General features: G+C 38.1%; 2 protein-coding genes across 2 annotated transcripts; both read right to left on the reverse strand.

The window, feature by feature from the left end:
- Nucleotides 1–3,492: 3,492 nt before the first annotated feature.
- On the reverse strand, nt 3,493–6,738 carry LOC131298233 (serine/threonine-protein kinase SAPK1-like). Its single transcript, XM_058323588.1, has 9 exons — nt 6,512–6,738; nt 6,217–6,291; nt 5,164–5,265; nt 4,986–5,039; nt 4,804–4,896; nt 4,536–4,628; nt 4,309–4,413; nt 4,084–4,182; nt 3,493–3,988 (listed from the first exon to the last, which is right to left on the reverse strand). Exons 1-9 carry the CDS (start codon nt 6,629–6,631, stop codon nt 3,710–3,712), a joined length of 1,020 nt encoding a protein of 339 aa, XP_058179571.1. The 5' UTR covers nt 6,632–6,738; the 3' UTR covers nt 3,493–3,709.
- Nucleotides 6,739–10,329: 3,591 nt separating this feature from the next.
- Nucleotides 10,330–15,534, reverse strand: LOC131298234 (lanC-like protein GCL1). The gene is made up of 5 exons (XM_058323589.1): nt 15,084–15,534; nt 14,811–14,992; nt 13,633–13,744; nt 11,394–11,864; nt 10,330–10,825 (listed from the first exon to the last, which is right to left on the reverse strand). The coding sequence occupies exons 1-5, from the start codon at nt 15,237–15,239 to the stop codon at nt 10,496–10,498; spliced, it is 1,251 nt and encodes a 416-aa protein (XP_058179572.1). The 5' UTR covers nt 15,240–15,534; the 3' UTR covers nt 10,330–10,495.
- Between the last annotated feature and the right edge of the window lie 1,282 nt (nt 15,535–16,816).

A 16,816-nucleotide genomic window follows, 5' to 3' on the forward strand; every position in this document is an offset into this window, starting at 1 on the left:
TTTTAGGTAGACGAAACCCTAGCAATCAACGGACTTCTCCTCCTCCTCCTTTTTCTTTAATACTTATTTCTCTACTGTTTTTCTAGTTTTCTTCTTTTGTTTTGTGATTTTCTCCTTCTTTATCAACCCTTTGGAGGGTACGCTTTCTAAAATTCATTGGCTTAGTGTACTATTTGAAGTATCGGTGTATACTATTTTGCTATTTTTTTCAACTTAGTGCGCCCCGGTTCAAAAAGACCTGCACCTTGCCTTGCGCCTAGACCCAATAGAACTTTGCACCTCACCGCCTCGGTGTGCCTCTCGCCCTTAACAACTGCACACAGAACCATTAGGAAAAGGCTTCATTTTGGATCGGGATGGAAGCCCTTTTAGCGGATTTTTACAACATAGAGTGGGAATCTCGAATGGAAGTTGTAGAATAGGTGAGGAACTATATTACCCAAAATGAGGAACTATATTTGCATTGCATCTTTCAAGGTGGAATAATAATAAAAATAAAAATAAAAAAGCCATCCCGTAGTACTCCTAAGTTCATAGTTTTGTAACACGATGGTGATAATCTATCATGCACGTCTCCATAGAAAGATTAAGGAGTCCCCCACTGCCCTCAAGAGGGTTTATGGACAAAAAACGGGAAAACCCACATGGTTTGTTTTCACGTCAGCAACATTAAAACCCAAGCCTACAAAAATGTTCAACGCCTGAAGCCATAAGAAGTGCAAGAGATCACTCAAGGAACGAAATAGAAGAGGGCCAAAAAACAAGCACTTCAAACCTTGAGCAGCGGCTTTGTCTTCCATCCTATCCAACCGTTTCTTCAGCTCACGAAGTTCCTGCAATAATCCCATTTCCGAAATATTAAGCTTTTTCAAATCGTTATCCTCCAGCGTGTTTTATCTCTTCCATCCACATATACATTTATCTACATTCTACACTTCAAAGTTCAAAACGTAGATAAATATGTGTCCGTTTACATATACGTAGAGAGAGAGAGAGAGAGAGAGAGAGAACCTTTTGGGTGTCTTCCATTTCCACACCTTCGTCCGCGGGACTCCTCTTCCGTACACCGAGTGTTCCTATTCTGCCACCACTTTCTCTCTCTCCTGTCTTTTTCCCTCCCCTGCCCCCTGTTTTCTCTCTCGATGCAAAGTTCCTTTTTTTGATCTGCTCTGAGTGCTCTCTATGCAAGGCCCAGCTAAATACAGTTTTTATGGATTTCTTCTTTGTTACCGGGGTCGAAACTGTAAATTTATTAAATGTAGTCAATTTATAAGGAGGAATTCAAAAATTTCCTTTTATGAATTAGCTACATATAGCAAATTTGCAGCACCCCTATGCAAAGTTGCAAATCGATTGTTGTCCCGGGAAAATCCAAAAAAGATGTCGTTTGTGATTGGACCATCTTGGGCTTTTTTGTTTTGATCCTCAATGATCTTGGGCTTAGGCTTCTTCCGTTTATGGGAAAATGGCAGTCCAAGACGTGTTATGATAATTAATACCCACCAATGACATTTTCTCAGCATGACCTTGGCAGGTATTAATTATCAAAACACGTCATTGGCAGTCATTTTCCCTTTGTTTATCTGGCCTTTTTGGCCTGATACTGTTTAACCATCTTCAACAGGGCTGGCTTACGTTTTGAAATTTTTTCCATCGTCCAATTTAAATGTACTTTCTTGGGTTAGGCTATAAGAAAGTAATTTTTTGTGAATTTCTTAAACTTGGTGTAGATGATCTACCTTTGATCGGACCGGAGAGAAAATAGTCAAGATGTGCACATCTGTGATATCAAAGATAGAATTGTCATATTTCAATATCAAGTAGCAATTTGGTAGTTTTTGGTTCTTTCCTTGTATTTGTGATAAAATCTTTCCCTTCGGATGATGAAATGAATTGACTTTTTCAATATATATATAAAGTAGCAGACTTAAATTTTGCCTAAAAATTACCAAATTACAATTTTGACATCCCAAACGACAATGGATGGACTTGTTCATGTCAAATATGGACTCGACACCTTCTACGACACCAAATTTGGAAGCTTTCATCAATTGATACAACACACTCTCCATTATTGTAAGTTGTAACAACCCCATGATAACATTTCATATTGTTAATTCTCCTCTTCTACGTACGTACTTTGATAACATTTTATAATTAAGTTCACAATATCATCATTCACTATATATCCATGAAGACATATTAATTCTAAAGAATCTGTCATAAATAATGTAGTTAATCCCAAGTAATAGAAATTTAGTATTAGTCCCCATCCCTCTTCCTCTCTCTTACTATGCATGTCAACTATGTAGTGCTCCGTATATGATTATGTATACACCTCGTATCTATAAGACAGATTTCGAAGTACAAGACACCCACCCACACGCTGCTGCTGCGTATGCAAATTAGTTCATGATACTAATTAGGAGAGATATCACACGGAACCTGCAGTATGTATTCGTCTCCTCTCGCAATGCAGTGTGGAACTCTACTGCAACAAAGACTACTACTCCATCATGAGAGGTGAGGATATATATACATGTGACATGTTTCAGCCAATACTTTCAAGCTAATTAACGAGAGGCTAGGGATGTCTAATCATATTCGGCGAGCAAGTACTACCGTATTATTGCTGAACAGATCATCAACAATATTTACTTCTATTCTATAATGTTTTTCTTTTCTTTTCTATTTTATGAATCAAGTGTTCGGGAAAGATTACGCGCACCTCGATTAATCCTAGGAAACCAATTCCACTATCAACTAGCAAACGCCCAAATCCATTGTCACGCTAGTTAGGAGGAGAAAAAAGAAGGGAAAACTCGAAAAATCTCTTCCCATGGCCTAACATACACACTTGGGAATTAAGGTGTTAAAGAAATTGAAAGTGGAAAACTAGTTAGTATTGGAACACATGCAAGAGAAATTACCCAACAAGGAGATTAGAGATTGGATGCTTTGGATTATATTCAAAGCCGTACGTCCACTAATTAAGAGGATATCTATTTATGCTTGACATTACTATGGGATTAATGTAAAATATACGTCGTCCATGAGGACTAATGCAAAGATCCAAATCCCTAACTCTGCATGTTTAAATAATTTCAAATTAATATCCAACCACTGCAATAGCAATCTACGTAATTGCATGGAATACGTGGTGTCATCATATATATAATAGCAAGACGGTGGATTATAAAACGTCGCATGATTATCCAACTTCCCATCATTTTATTATTTGAGAAAAGAGAAAGTGTACAAAAGGCCTAGGTGAATCCCACAGCTCTTTTATGGGACTCACCGCATTCGCTTGGAAGTAGTATGTGTTTGGATATGTATTTATGACTCTTTTTTTGGTACTTCGGAATATGTTTATGACTTTATTTAGTTATGTATACGTAAAATTGTTGTTGAGCCGAGCTTAGTAGTGGATCGTTCACATTGCACACTCGATCAACAAGGTCAAAAAAAATCATCCAAGCTTCAAATGGATAAGCGCCAACAAGCATCCCCGGGTCAAGCTCGAGCAACTTGATTTATCTAACTGCTCTATTGTTGTAAATTCTACAAAAAAAAATTACACAATCAAAAAGTGCAGAAGACTGCATATTCCTCATTTGCTTACCAGCAAAACACACAGTGTGCAAACTAAAACAAACAATGTGGAACTTTTCAGAGCTAATAATACAGGTTGGTTTTTTGGCCGGAATCACAATGCAGAAACAAAGTCTCCGCTTGTCTCGGTATCGTCGTCAATTATATCATCGAAATCCATACTGCCTCCGATGAAACTACCCCCTCCTCCTTTCGTCAAGGCCGCAGATTTGCTTGCCTCCTGTATAATCGCAAATACTTCTTCGATACTTTGAGACGGATTACTGTTGTTGCTCTTGCTCGTTTGTAAACTAGCTTCCCCTTCTTTTGTCAGTTCTATAGGCAAGTTTTTTTGAAACCACGAGTGCTTCTCAATTTCCGGTATGGTTATTCTCTGCAAAGAAGAAAATCGCTTGATGCAATAAAGAAACGAATTTGTAGATCGAACTCTGGAAGAATAGAAAATTAATGTTGAGAAAGTAATCAGACCTTTTCAGGATCGGCAACAAATATTCGAGACAGAAGACGTATGCACTGCATAGAGATCCGGACATAGTCTGGAATCGAGTATTGGACACTAAGTATCCGCTGCCATTGACCATTCCATGTGTTATATACATTCAGCAAAGTAAAAACGCTACGGACAAAGACGAGTGGCACACATCCAGACACAGATGTATCCGTAACTGTTCAAAAATCAGTAAGGTTAATTACGGTGATTGTCGTCCTGAAATTTCTTGGATCTTCAGCATCTTCAAATGGATAAGCGCCAACCAGCATCACATACAAAGTAACCCCACATGACCAAACATCTGCAATCTGTTGATCTCAACAATGACATACAGTTATTACAGTAACTATTATAGTAACTATTTTAGGTGACCAAACTGTCCTAAATCGAAGTAAAAAATTCATACAAGGGAGGAAATTACGTTAGTTACCTTCCCATCATATTCTTTTCTGGAAAAGACTTCTGGAGCAATATAGGCTGGCGTTCCTACCGTGGATTTTGGTTGGGAATGAAACACCGATGACTGCAAAAGATTCAAGCTGTTTAGAACGTTTAGTGATCGAACAAATGGGGATTTGTAGTAGGGTTTGTTTGTTAACATTTCTCAATTACGCTTACTTTTAAATGAGTTAGCATTAACCTTGATATATCTAAACAACACCCTAAATCGGTTATGATCCAATTGGCTAGTTCATTACCTTTGAGTAGCCGAAATCACATATTTTGAGACGCGGTGCTGAGCTCCCGTCTAAGAGTGTATTTTCCAGCTTAAGATCTCTGTGGCAGATTAGCTGCATCAAAAAGTAAACATTCGAATTTTCATGCCCGCGCGAAAATTTATGCAAGAAGTGACAGAATTTAAATGCACGAGGGCTTATACCATGGAGTGGCAGTAATTGACCCCTGATATCAATTGTTGAAAGAAAAACCTTGCCTGAAACCAAATGAAAATACGAAATCAAAACTAACATTAAACATTTTGAGGACTGATTAAAATAGTTTGATTCTAAATTTTTGACGACAGTATTCGACATCAAAGGATTAAATGATTCTTCTACCTCATCCTCGCTGAATCTACCGGCGTTGCATATTCTTTCGAAAAGTTCTCCTCCAGCTGCATATTCCATGACTATGCCTAGATGAGTGGGTGTTAGTAGCACCTGAGAGGAAAGAAAAGATTTCCCAGCTGAGCATTTCAGAAGAAACAAATTTAAACAAAAAGAAACAGGGTGCCCTGTTCTCCAACTAGCTGAGGCTCCAATGGGTGAAATACCCTCAAACTACCCCTGTTTAATTTGTTTCTGTACCAGTACTTAGCCAACGAAACAAAGATTTCAAGGGGAATATTCACTAAAATGTGATTTTCACACTCCAATTTTGTAAAAAACTTTTCTTTAATGAATTCCTGTAAAACACGCAAAAAAGAAAAAAAGAAAAAGAAAGAAAGCAGAAGAAAGAAATGTAAAAAGGGAAAAAAGGAGTGTATTGAAAGGATGGGGATGCTGCAAAGCAGCTCCCTGTAGAGCATCCTACAGGACACATCCGGACCATCCATTTCGGCAATTAATGGTCTAGATTGAAAACAAATTATTCCAGAAAAGAGTTAATTTTTTTTTCTAGAAAAGTTTGTTTTAATCCGAACCGTTAAAAACACTTTTGGACGACTGTGGTAGTGCACTACAGCGCTCGGGGGAACTGCTCCTGAAAGGTCAACAAGAAATGCACACTCGCATGGGTGTTTTCTAGAATCCAACCCCACAAGTTTGAAAACATATTCTGCAATAAATACAGGCAGAGAATTCTATATTCAAGTGGAAGCATCACAATAAACAAGGGATTTATACTCAAGCATGCAGGTCCGATGTTCACCACCAATAGTTGATTCGTTAATTTCAGAATCTCGAAATTAGTGAAATTAATTGGGGTGAGCGGAGAATTGTAAACGAATAGTAATTTAAATACCTGTGAACAAAGTACTAGCTACTAACAAATATATTGGAATTGCCAATTGGTATGTTGGTATCTTGAGTTCAAAAATGAAACAGAAAAGAGAAGGAAAAAACCATTCAGCTAACCTAATTAATGGATCAGAAACTAGTCAAGTTACATACCTCCTTAAATCTAATTATATTGGGGTGGTTCAAGGATCTGTGGTTCATGATCTCCCTCTGAACATGCTCATCAATCTGCATAAAATAAAATAAAATAACAGAGCAAATTAAACCTCCCAACAAGATCAATCCCTCAAAACCAACTAACACCCAGAAAAAAATGACAAAAACCCATATGGCTAGCTACACCAAAAAGTAAAACCAACCCAGAAAAATACTTGATGTAGAAGCCCATGTTATGCAGAAAAAATTGAGAGAGAGAGAGAGAGAGAGAGAGAGAGAGAGAGAGAGAGACCTTATCGCCTCTCTCAATAAACTTGACTGCATAATGATCATTGCTCCACTTATCTCGCACAAGCTTGGCTACGCCGAAGTTACCAGAGCCTATGTCTCTGAGAATCTCGTACCTTTCCATTTTTATCACACCCCTTCAATCAACAAGCCCAGTAAACCAAACTTTAATAAATACAAGTTCTGATCTACCCACCCATCTCTCCCTCTCTCTAAACTTGTTTAGGTGTAGGTTTTGTAGTCCATATATGTATGTGTGTACGCAACTGACTACACACGTGACACGTCAATTTGCTGGGAATTCTGTTGCTTTCAAGTTTCAAAGGTTTTGATGTCAAGAAAATAAAAGAATAAAAGAATAAAAATAAAAAAAATGGTGGGTTAGCTGTAGAGATATCTGATGACTCCTCAAATAAACCGTCCAACTCACGCTTCTCTCCAAAGCTGGAAGGCTGGACTATAGACTATAATTCGATAAATAATGGTTTAATTTGCTAACATGTCCCTAGCTATATCATATTTTTTATTTGATAAGAAAACATTTCAATATTATATGATGTAATAGTTTTGTATTATAGTACTCTATATGGTAAGTGATTATTGATAAGTAAAATGTACTCCAATTAAGGATATTGGACACCCTGAGTAATTAAAAAAAAAAAAAAAAACTACGGATATTGGTCACAAATATGGACACCATACTTTTTTAAGAAAAATACTGCAAATTTTCACACTGTGCATGACACTATTATGAGCTGAGCAATTATGAATTACTAGAGGGGCCTTTCCAACAATTAGTCCTCCGCATGTTCAACTAATGATATTAAGCAAATCAAACTACTTCAAATTGACTCAATAAAATCAGGTGTGTTGGAGCACGCAGTGCCCACTAATAAGTACTCATAACTAGCGATGAGACAAGTCCAATGTCTCAATTTTAGAAGCTACTATAATTTTAAGGACAACTTCTCTATAAAAAAAAAAAAAAAATCTTAGGCACTACTCATCAGCTCTTTTCCGGAACCTCGTCTCTTCGTACCCTTCCGATCTTCCATATTGTGAGCTTACAATAAAGATCCAAACGGACCAAACCATTCAACCCATAATTCTTACACAGTATAGTATATTCATAAAAAATCAACTTGATCGAACAAAAATAATAATGTGAACAAAGTTGCATTCTGTTTTACAAAATAAAAATAGTCAACTTGATCCATTTTATAAAATTAAACGCAATTTGTCCGAATATTCATTTGTGTTGGATCATTTTTTCAATGAGAAAATTATGGGGATGAATAATTCGAATCTGTCGTTGTTGGCCCAATGTGGCCACAAAAGAGGAATTGAAATTGGATACGAAAGGAGTGGAGTAGGAAAGTGCGGCCAATGTGGATTCCCTACTGTGCATGCAACAGCTTATGTACTCTTCTTGAGAAAACGAAACATATATTCATATTTCATAATCAAGAACAACAACCTAGTACAAATTAAGGATCCACATAGCCGAACCGAAAACAAAGGAAAAACAAAAAAGATCACTCAAAAATTGACAGCTGCGTTGATGGAGACCACCGATCCACTCGTGGATGTGGCTGGAGGAAGATGGAGAAAACACATCGGCAACTTACTGAAACTCAACGTCCCTTCGTCCCACCGCAGTCGCTGCTGTAAGGCGCCACCACCATTACTACAGAATGACTCACCCACGGACCCGTTGCCAAAGCAGATTGGATCTGAGGGCCGAAAACCCAGCTCTAAAAACCAGATCTGGGTCACCAAGATCTAAAAATGATGGTACAGAATGCGTATTTATGACAATGATCATGCCCGCCAAGAATAGAAAGACATTTATTTTTTGTTCTTTTGTTTTACTTCGGAATATCTTCAAATTTTAATTTTGAAATGACATTTAGTGCAATGGTAAGCCGCTATAATGGTCCGATGGGTAGTCCGCTTGGTTGATGGATGTTGCTCTTCACAGGTAAGCTGCTATAATGGACCGATGGGTAGTTCACTTGATTAACAGACGTTACTCTTCACACAATTCATCAGGATTCAATTTTTGAGGTCAGGCTGCAAAAAAAAAAATTCTTGTGATGTCTTTAATTCTAGCGTGAATGATCTATTTTTAACCGAACCGAAAAAGTGATTAGTCGAGTTTAGCTTAAGCTGACACTCTAATCGCCGAACTGGGAAAAAAAAGCCTCTAATGATAGTAATTTACAGTAATAAGGAAAGGCGAAAGAGGGACGTGGCGATGGAGATAATGTTAAAAAAACAAAACCCGTTCTTTTCTCCCAAGTTATTGAGGGAATTGACGTGGACGGCACAGATTTGATGTCACTGAGGAACGGACCGGAGCAATTTGACCGTACTTGACCATACAGCGATTGTTTTTGTATCCAAAAAGGAGTAAAACCAAACGCAAATAATTAGGGCTGTAACTCGTTTATTAAACAAGCCCAAAATTCGAGCTCGAGTCTTAACGAGTTGAGCCCATATCGAGTCGAGTTGAGTCATTTACTAAACGAGCCTTTTTAATCAAGCCGAGCCACTTTTAACGAGCCAAGCTTTTGTCAAACGAGCCGAGCCGAAAACTCAAGCTCGAGCTCAACTCATTTACTGAATGAGCCGAGTTGAACTCGAGAGCTGTTCGATTCATTCATAGCCCTACGCAAAAAGCAAGGTGGGCTTTGGAATTTATAGTTCATCTTGTCTTTAATTTTATAGAAGTATATAGTCTTTTAATAAAAAATAGATCTGGTCTTTAATTTTATGGAAGTATAGTCTTTTAATAAAAAATAGATGTTCGAACCAATTTGTGCGTCTTTCGATTTATTACGAGGTCCTGAAGAATATAGTTCAAGCCAGTTTACACGTGAAGAATATAGTTTAATTTATTACGAGGTCCTGAAGAATATAGTTTGATTTTAACGTTCTTTTATTAACAGGTTAGAAATAGATGTTCGAACTAATTTGTGCGTATTTCGGTTTATTACGGGGTCCTGAAGAATATAGTTCGAGCCAGTTTGCACGTGAAAAATATAGTTCAATTTATTACAGGTTCCTGAAGAATATAGTTTGATTTTATCGAACAACATGTTCAAGCTAGTTTGGACATGAGGGGAATTTTTAAGGAAATATAGTTTCACATTATTTGCTAGTGGAATGAGTGATCACTTAATATAATATCGGAACCTCTCCATTTATTACTAATTTGGTTTTTAATTGGATATAAAGTTTCCAGAGATAAAAGTCTTTCGGGTATTGCAAGGACATCAATGCAGGACACCGGTTTGAACACTAAACCTATGTGAACCTTTAAAATTCCAATGAAAATTTTTGTTGACTTTTTTTTTTTTATCCGCAATTTTTGTTGACATTGATGTCACATATTTTCCTACCCTTCAAAATTATAGGTACAACTATTTCCCACCTTCTTGTCTGAGACTCGAGGAACGAAGGGATAGATGCACCCATTTCGAAATGTGATTTTGGCACTTCAATTTTAGCTAGTGGCACTCCATTTTTTGTTTTACAATCTCACATGATCAAGACACAAAATAGAATGCCAGTGACAGTGGAATGTGTCAAAATCAATTTCCACCTATTTCCCACTTCTTTAAGCACAAAAAGGTCCCACCAAATCCACATGCTTATCCTCTTTCTGCACACCATAAAGGAGACGAACCTCTGTATTTCCATTAGAAGGAATTCATCAATAATCGAACATACACAAACATCTCCTCGTGTACTAGGAAAACAAATTGAAAACCGTGATGAGGGAGGGATGGTTCTCGAAACCCCACGTGAACAAAGCCGTAATTTAAACCCACTCCAATTCGTACTATCATAAAAACATGTTATACAATACATATAAAATAAAAACATGTTATACAATACATATATACTCGTCCTTCTCTAGGCTATACACAAGGTTCTCCAATGAGCGGTTCCGATGTGAAAGAATTTGTGCCTTCCAGGCGGGCTAAAGTTCGTACCCGGGGAACTTCGAGTTTTCGGGTGCAAGCAAGTCGAACCACAGGCAAGCAGTTCCAGCGAGTCCATGGAAAAGAGAGTAATTATGTACAACTCCCCGAGACTGTAATTTCCTTGCATTATGGTACAAGAAGCTTGCGAAGGCCTTGGCTCTCTCTACGTATACAACATCTCCGGTTAGGCGGTAGAGGGAAAGGAAAGCATAGGCATTTCCAGCCGCACCATCGGCAAGTCCTACCTTCTTCACCAACCCGCTTTTCCAAACTACTTCTCCAGCTTCAATGGCGGCATCACGGAACTCCCTATCGGTGGCAAATACCTGCGGCAAAATATAATGCATTTATCAACACCATAAAAGTGACCACGTTAAAGTCTTTGGAGCCTGACTTTTCATTATGAAACCAATGAAGAATTTCACAGAGAATTCGTTAGAGTGAAGTTCCAATACAAATTCTTTGTACATCCTTGTCCCTATTCGACTTCGAAAATCCCTGGCATAAATAATGGTTCCATTTTCAAGTCTCAGAACTTATGCAGTCAGACCCTCTGCAGTAAAGTCTCAGAACCCAACCCTTAATACACAAGCCCATTCTTCTCTATCGAAACTTAAGAATTGGTTTCTCCACTTGCCATGTAGTTTTTCGTGAGAACAGAGAAATGATTTCGCACCAGCCCTTTCTGCATATGCACTCTTTCTATCTCTAGTACGTAAAATGATCAACTGTCCTTTCATTTATTCAATCCTAATTCATTCTTCGACAAATGGAATGCCACTTTTGACCGGAAAAAAAAATGGAATGCCACGTTAAAATCACATTAAAAAGGGAGTGCCAATGCACTTATGTTCCTTATTAGTCCTGATTCTCCTGAATGAATTGTAAACTAACCTGTGATGCCTTGCACAAGGTGATGGCCATGCCAGTAGCTCCATGAGACCATTCTACCAGCTTGTCTCTCTGGTTCCCTTCACTTGATGGGTAATTTCCACTATGAGGGAACCTGTTACTCATCATGTATCGTAACGTACCTTTCACATCCTCCGCATCCTCCTCGGAGAGTGGAAAATGAAGCAAAACATTTAATATACCCGCGAGACCATGGGCGGCACCCCAATATCTTGTTCCGTGCCATCTATACATCAGTGGGCTTGCTGTGTTGTCAGATGCCCCAGCTCTGCCTCCTGCTAAAACTGCTTCAACAATTGGGGCAAGGAGGTCATTGTGAACTGTATCCTGTCCGAGGTGCTTGTTTATGAATAAAGCAGCCCACAAAAACCCAGCTCGCCCATAAAGAAGATCGTATGACATTCCGAAACCTCCTTCTTCAGGGCCAACAGGAAGGGCTCTTTCTTGTGCAACCTAGATTAGACAGAGGTTGTCCATAAAGAAGTAGAAACTGTATAAGATGAACAAATTCCATGCATTTGATTCGAATTCCCAATGCACCCTGACCAATTTTTTAGGCACCACAAATTTACCAATCAAGCTAAAATGGAAAATGAAAAGCAACCTTGGAAGTCAAGGTTTTCTTGCAGCAATAGACCATGGGAGTCATGCCAAATCAACAAACCTAATTTGTGGCAACATTTGCATCCGATCTTCATTCCCCTTTTTATTCAGTCCCAACTCGCAAAACTTCAATTCACATGCAGATGCAGGTAAAAGTATGGTGCAAGCTCATATTTTTTCATATGAATCTTACATCTTCGCAACGAATTTGAAGAACGATCAACAGAAACAGTTTTTTTAAAATGCTTTAGCCAACCTCTCTGATGCTTTGGATATCTTTCCATAAAGGCATGAAGTTGAACCAAATTGGGCCCTAGAGTGAAAGACCATAATGGTGACTCCTGCATTGACCCTGGAGTATAGCAGAATTTCTACTATCCAACAACTTGTTCATTGCATCAGCCTTCGTAAAAGTTTAGGTGGAGGCATAACATACGGAGGTGATTGATCAACACAGTGGTTCTATTTTAACACTACCCACCTTCTCCAACATACTTCAATTGCAAAAACTTCTACCAGTAAATTTTAGGTTCCTAGATTATCTTTGATTAGTCAAATCCTAGTATCGTATCCTTTCTTTATTAGGAGTACCAAAGTTGAGGAGAGTGGCACAAGATTACACAAGACTCCTCACACACATTTTTCCCCATAGACTAGGACGGCTAGGGATAAGGCTCGGGACCAGATTGATAAGGCAAGGAACAGATTCTCTTGTAAAGTCAAGAAGGAACTTCTTCCACAAGGTGGGCCAAGTGCTGCATAAGGCATCACACATGCTAGTGACATTTCATTAATATGAGTCACGGGTATCGCACATCCCAGCCCCAATGAAATAAAAACATGTGAGGGGTTTGACAATTAATCCAAACAATATATCATCTCACATTTGAGGTTTGAAGTTTTTCTCAAGTTCAATGTGTTTCTCTTAGCTTGGAAATATTATGTGAGTCCATTCTTATGCATGAGGTCCATAAAGGCTACAATTAGCTCACTTCTTTAGCTGTTACCCGAAAGAAGATAACATAACAAGAACATAATTAACAGTTATACAGGACGTTCAAGGAAAACAATTGATTACACAACACTACGAGAGAGAACCAAATTATGGACCAGAATCTTTCATGGAACAACTAGAACAGTTGATGTTAAAGTTAAACACATCCACAAGGCGACAAAAAATAAAAGATGAGCACGAACTTGGCCAACCACTTGAGTCATAAGGAAAAAATCAGATAGCTCAAAAGCCTAGCTTGAATGATTATAAGCAAATGGACAGGCCATCCAAGGGCATGGCGAATCTCCATCTTTGTCCTTTGATTTATATAAGTAGCTTTTGTTGTGCATGGATTCAACCAAATCGGTTCTCCACCCTTAAATATTTTTTCAAAAAAATTACCATCTCCACCCATAGATATTTCAAATTATCTTTGGTTGAATGTATGCTCATCACCCCTGAAATCATTCGTCCACTTCAACCTAGGCCATCAGATAGATTCGTATGGATATTTTTCCCACAGAAATGGATAAAGACATTCCCTTATCGGATATTTGTTGTGATACTTAAAAAGAATGCAATGTCTAGCTCAATGAAGGTGACAAGGAATGGACATTTCTGTACCTCATTGAAGAGATCCAGAAACAAGTCACGTTTGTGATGGTCCCCCCTGATATTTGCAACCACAGCACCAAGCGCATAAACTCCACCTCTTCCACACAAAAATGTCACATGCCTGTCATGCCGAGCATAGAGATATAGTCAAAAGACTCATAACCAACAGAGTAATTTCAGAAAACTGGTTTTTTAAAAGAGCCATGTTTAGATCTCTGTACCAGTCAGCTCCTTTCTGAGTTTTTGTTAACATTTTCCCCTTTCAAGCCAACATGTCTTTAATTTTTATGTGCATACCTGATGTTCTACTTAAATTGCACAGAAGAGTAAAGACCAAACAAGAACTGATTTTCTAGTTTTACTCAATTATCAGCTCGATAGTTATACCCAATATAAAACGTAAATTCTCTTGCATGTTGAAAAAAAGACAACGAAAATAAATAATTTCACGTCTTCAACCTCTAATATGGTCAAGGAACAAAATTTATGATGTCATCTACCATTTATCACATTTGTCTGTATCGCTACCAACAAATTTATTTAAGCTTAAGATACGCTCAAAGATACGTATCTATTTTACATCTGAAAATATCGAATCGTAAGATACTTATTGCTTCGAATTTGTATCGCATGTACGATTTTTTCAAACAAAAGATACGAGAGAATATTCAATGCCCAAATGATACGAGAGAATATTCAATGCTCCAGGGCAAGAACAAGTGACGCGGAGTGGCACCCTAGCCCTTGTTTCTGCCACACATCTATGTGGTCAAATGTGTGGTGAAATCAAAGGGCTGGAGCGCCACGTATGTAACCTTGCCATTGCCCTTGGGGTACTGAATAGTTTTTTCATAAGATACATATCAATTATATCTTCAAACGAATCGAATCGTAAGATAAGATTTTGACAAGATTAATTGCTTGTACGTGCAAATAAAATGAAAAAATATACAGTACTATTGATCTCTGAACATGTCAGACAACAATTCATTTGAATCTCCTCTACAACTCCGTCAAATATTCTGCCTTTGACTGTCACGCACAACCAGTGAAATGTTCTCGGGTTAAAATATCATACAACTGATCTCACGAAATACTGCCCTAAACAATTACAGTATTTTATCCGGATTGTAGTTAATCGTAAACCGTTAAAATCAAATTATGTTAATAAATCGCATAATTCATACCTGGTGGAGTTACGAGCAACGGAATCACAGGCGTCGACGATCTCGGCGCACAACAGCAGGTCCAGGTGACTACCGTTAGCCTCGTACGACCGCAAGCAGGCGAAAGCTGTCCCAAGCAAACCACTGTAGACGGTGGGGTCGGCAATATTATTGCCGCGTCCCTCCCACGTGACTTGTACCACCTAAAAAGTCACGAGCGGGGTTTCAGTTAACGTGCTCCGACGGGCTAAACCTACGCCAACGTCCGTTATGAAAATCGAGCTTGATACGTACCTGGTCCTTGAGAGAGATGGCCGCTCTGAGAAAGGTCTCGACGGGAAGTGAGAGATTTGTGACCGTTGTATCGGGAATCTGATGCAAATCGAAGCGCTCGTTTCCGTCCTCGTGGCCGTTGCTTTCCTGAGAAGCAAACCCAACCACAGATGACATTCTCTCTCTCTCTCTCTCTCTCTCTCTCTCTCTCTCTCTCACTTACTAGACTGTAGATTCTTTTGCTTCGGATGTTGCCAAATGCAAGTGCGTGATTTTTCCTCCTAGGAGTGAGTAGTGAGAGTACTACTCCTATATAGGTGCGGAGAGAGAGAGTGTGCGGTGGGGGTGGTGATTGTGTGAGATGCGCAATGAATTGAATTCCAGAGTGACACTATCCAAATATCCAATGGAAGTTCACATGGAATATTTATGTGTGAGGTCCGTGAAAACGGTGAGAGGAAGGGGCTTGGATCCCAACCAGTTGGGCTTCCAACCAGTTTGGTCCAGTTATAGATCGTTTGTGGGTTCTTTCTGAGCCCACAATAATAATCGAAATTGTTCACTTTTTAGAGCTCATCGAGAATATTAACCACGGCAAAAATCAATTTGATAGAATCCCGTTTGATATGATATCGAAAGGCATTGATCTTCATATAATTGTGTCAAATGTGTTGCAATCCAGTGTTACAAACTTTTTTTCTTACAATCTTAATGCATTTCAACATCTTGTCAAACGGTATTCGATCAACATGATTTTTGGCGTGGTCACTATTTTCGACGAGCTTTAAAAAGTGAACGGTTCCTATTATTGTTGTGGACCCAGAAATAACACAAAAACAGTCTATAACTGAACGAAACTGGTTGAAAGCCAACTGGTTGGGATCCAAACCCGAGAGGAAGGGCAGATTCAGATAATTGTAAATCTTTTACGTTATCTGTATAATTGTAAATCTTTTACATTATCTGTGTAAAAATATGAATTTGTCTGAATATCAATGGGTACCAAAACTAATTGCTTTAGCGTAAAAATATGGGCTTGAAATGATAATGAACACATTTATGGTCACACCCGCACGCGAACAAAGATGTGCGATGGTACAATGCTATGAACACAGAAAAAGTGCATAATTATTTGATACACGTGAATAATTATACTTTAGAGTCTAGAATTTACAATCACCTGCATGGAAAGTTTGTTATCACAATCTTTAGGTGTTTTCGGTAGTAAAAATTTTGTAAATTTTTATTTATGGTTAAGAAATTGTTAAGTGTTTTTGATAGTGAATAAGTTATTGAAAAATGTTAAATTATTTCCTATAGTGAATAAGTTGTTGATAGATTTGTGAGAAGAGTTACTGTAGCAAAAATTGTTTTGTTGACAACTCTTTTGTTAATAAAAACGAGATGGTAAAATGCTGAAAGTTTTTTGTTAATGGAAACGAGATGGTAAATTGCGTTAAGTTTTTTGTGGTTTTTGTTAGTGCAAACACCCCCTTAGGCTCCGTTTGTTTGGCGTAAAATATTTTACCTATTTTTTAGTTGTGTAAAAAATGAGGAAAATATTTTACATGTAAAACATTTTTCATTAATTGGATAAAAATGATTTAACCTTAAATCTTCCGTAAGTTATTTTCCAAAATAAATCCACTACTTTCTACTGTAATTGTCACTGCTCAGTTTTTTCGATCAACAGTTCTGGCCCACATTCAATTACAATATTCTCATATTTTTTCACTGTTTAAGCCTCACCTCTC

This window comes from Rhododendron vialii, chromosome 8a, assembly GCF_030253575.1.
Source record: "Rhododendron vialii isolate Sample 1 chromosome 8a, ASM3025357v1".
NCBI lineage: Eukaryota > Viridiplantae > Streptophyta > Magnoliopsida > Ericales > Ericaceae > Rhododendron > Rhododendron vialii.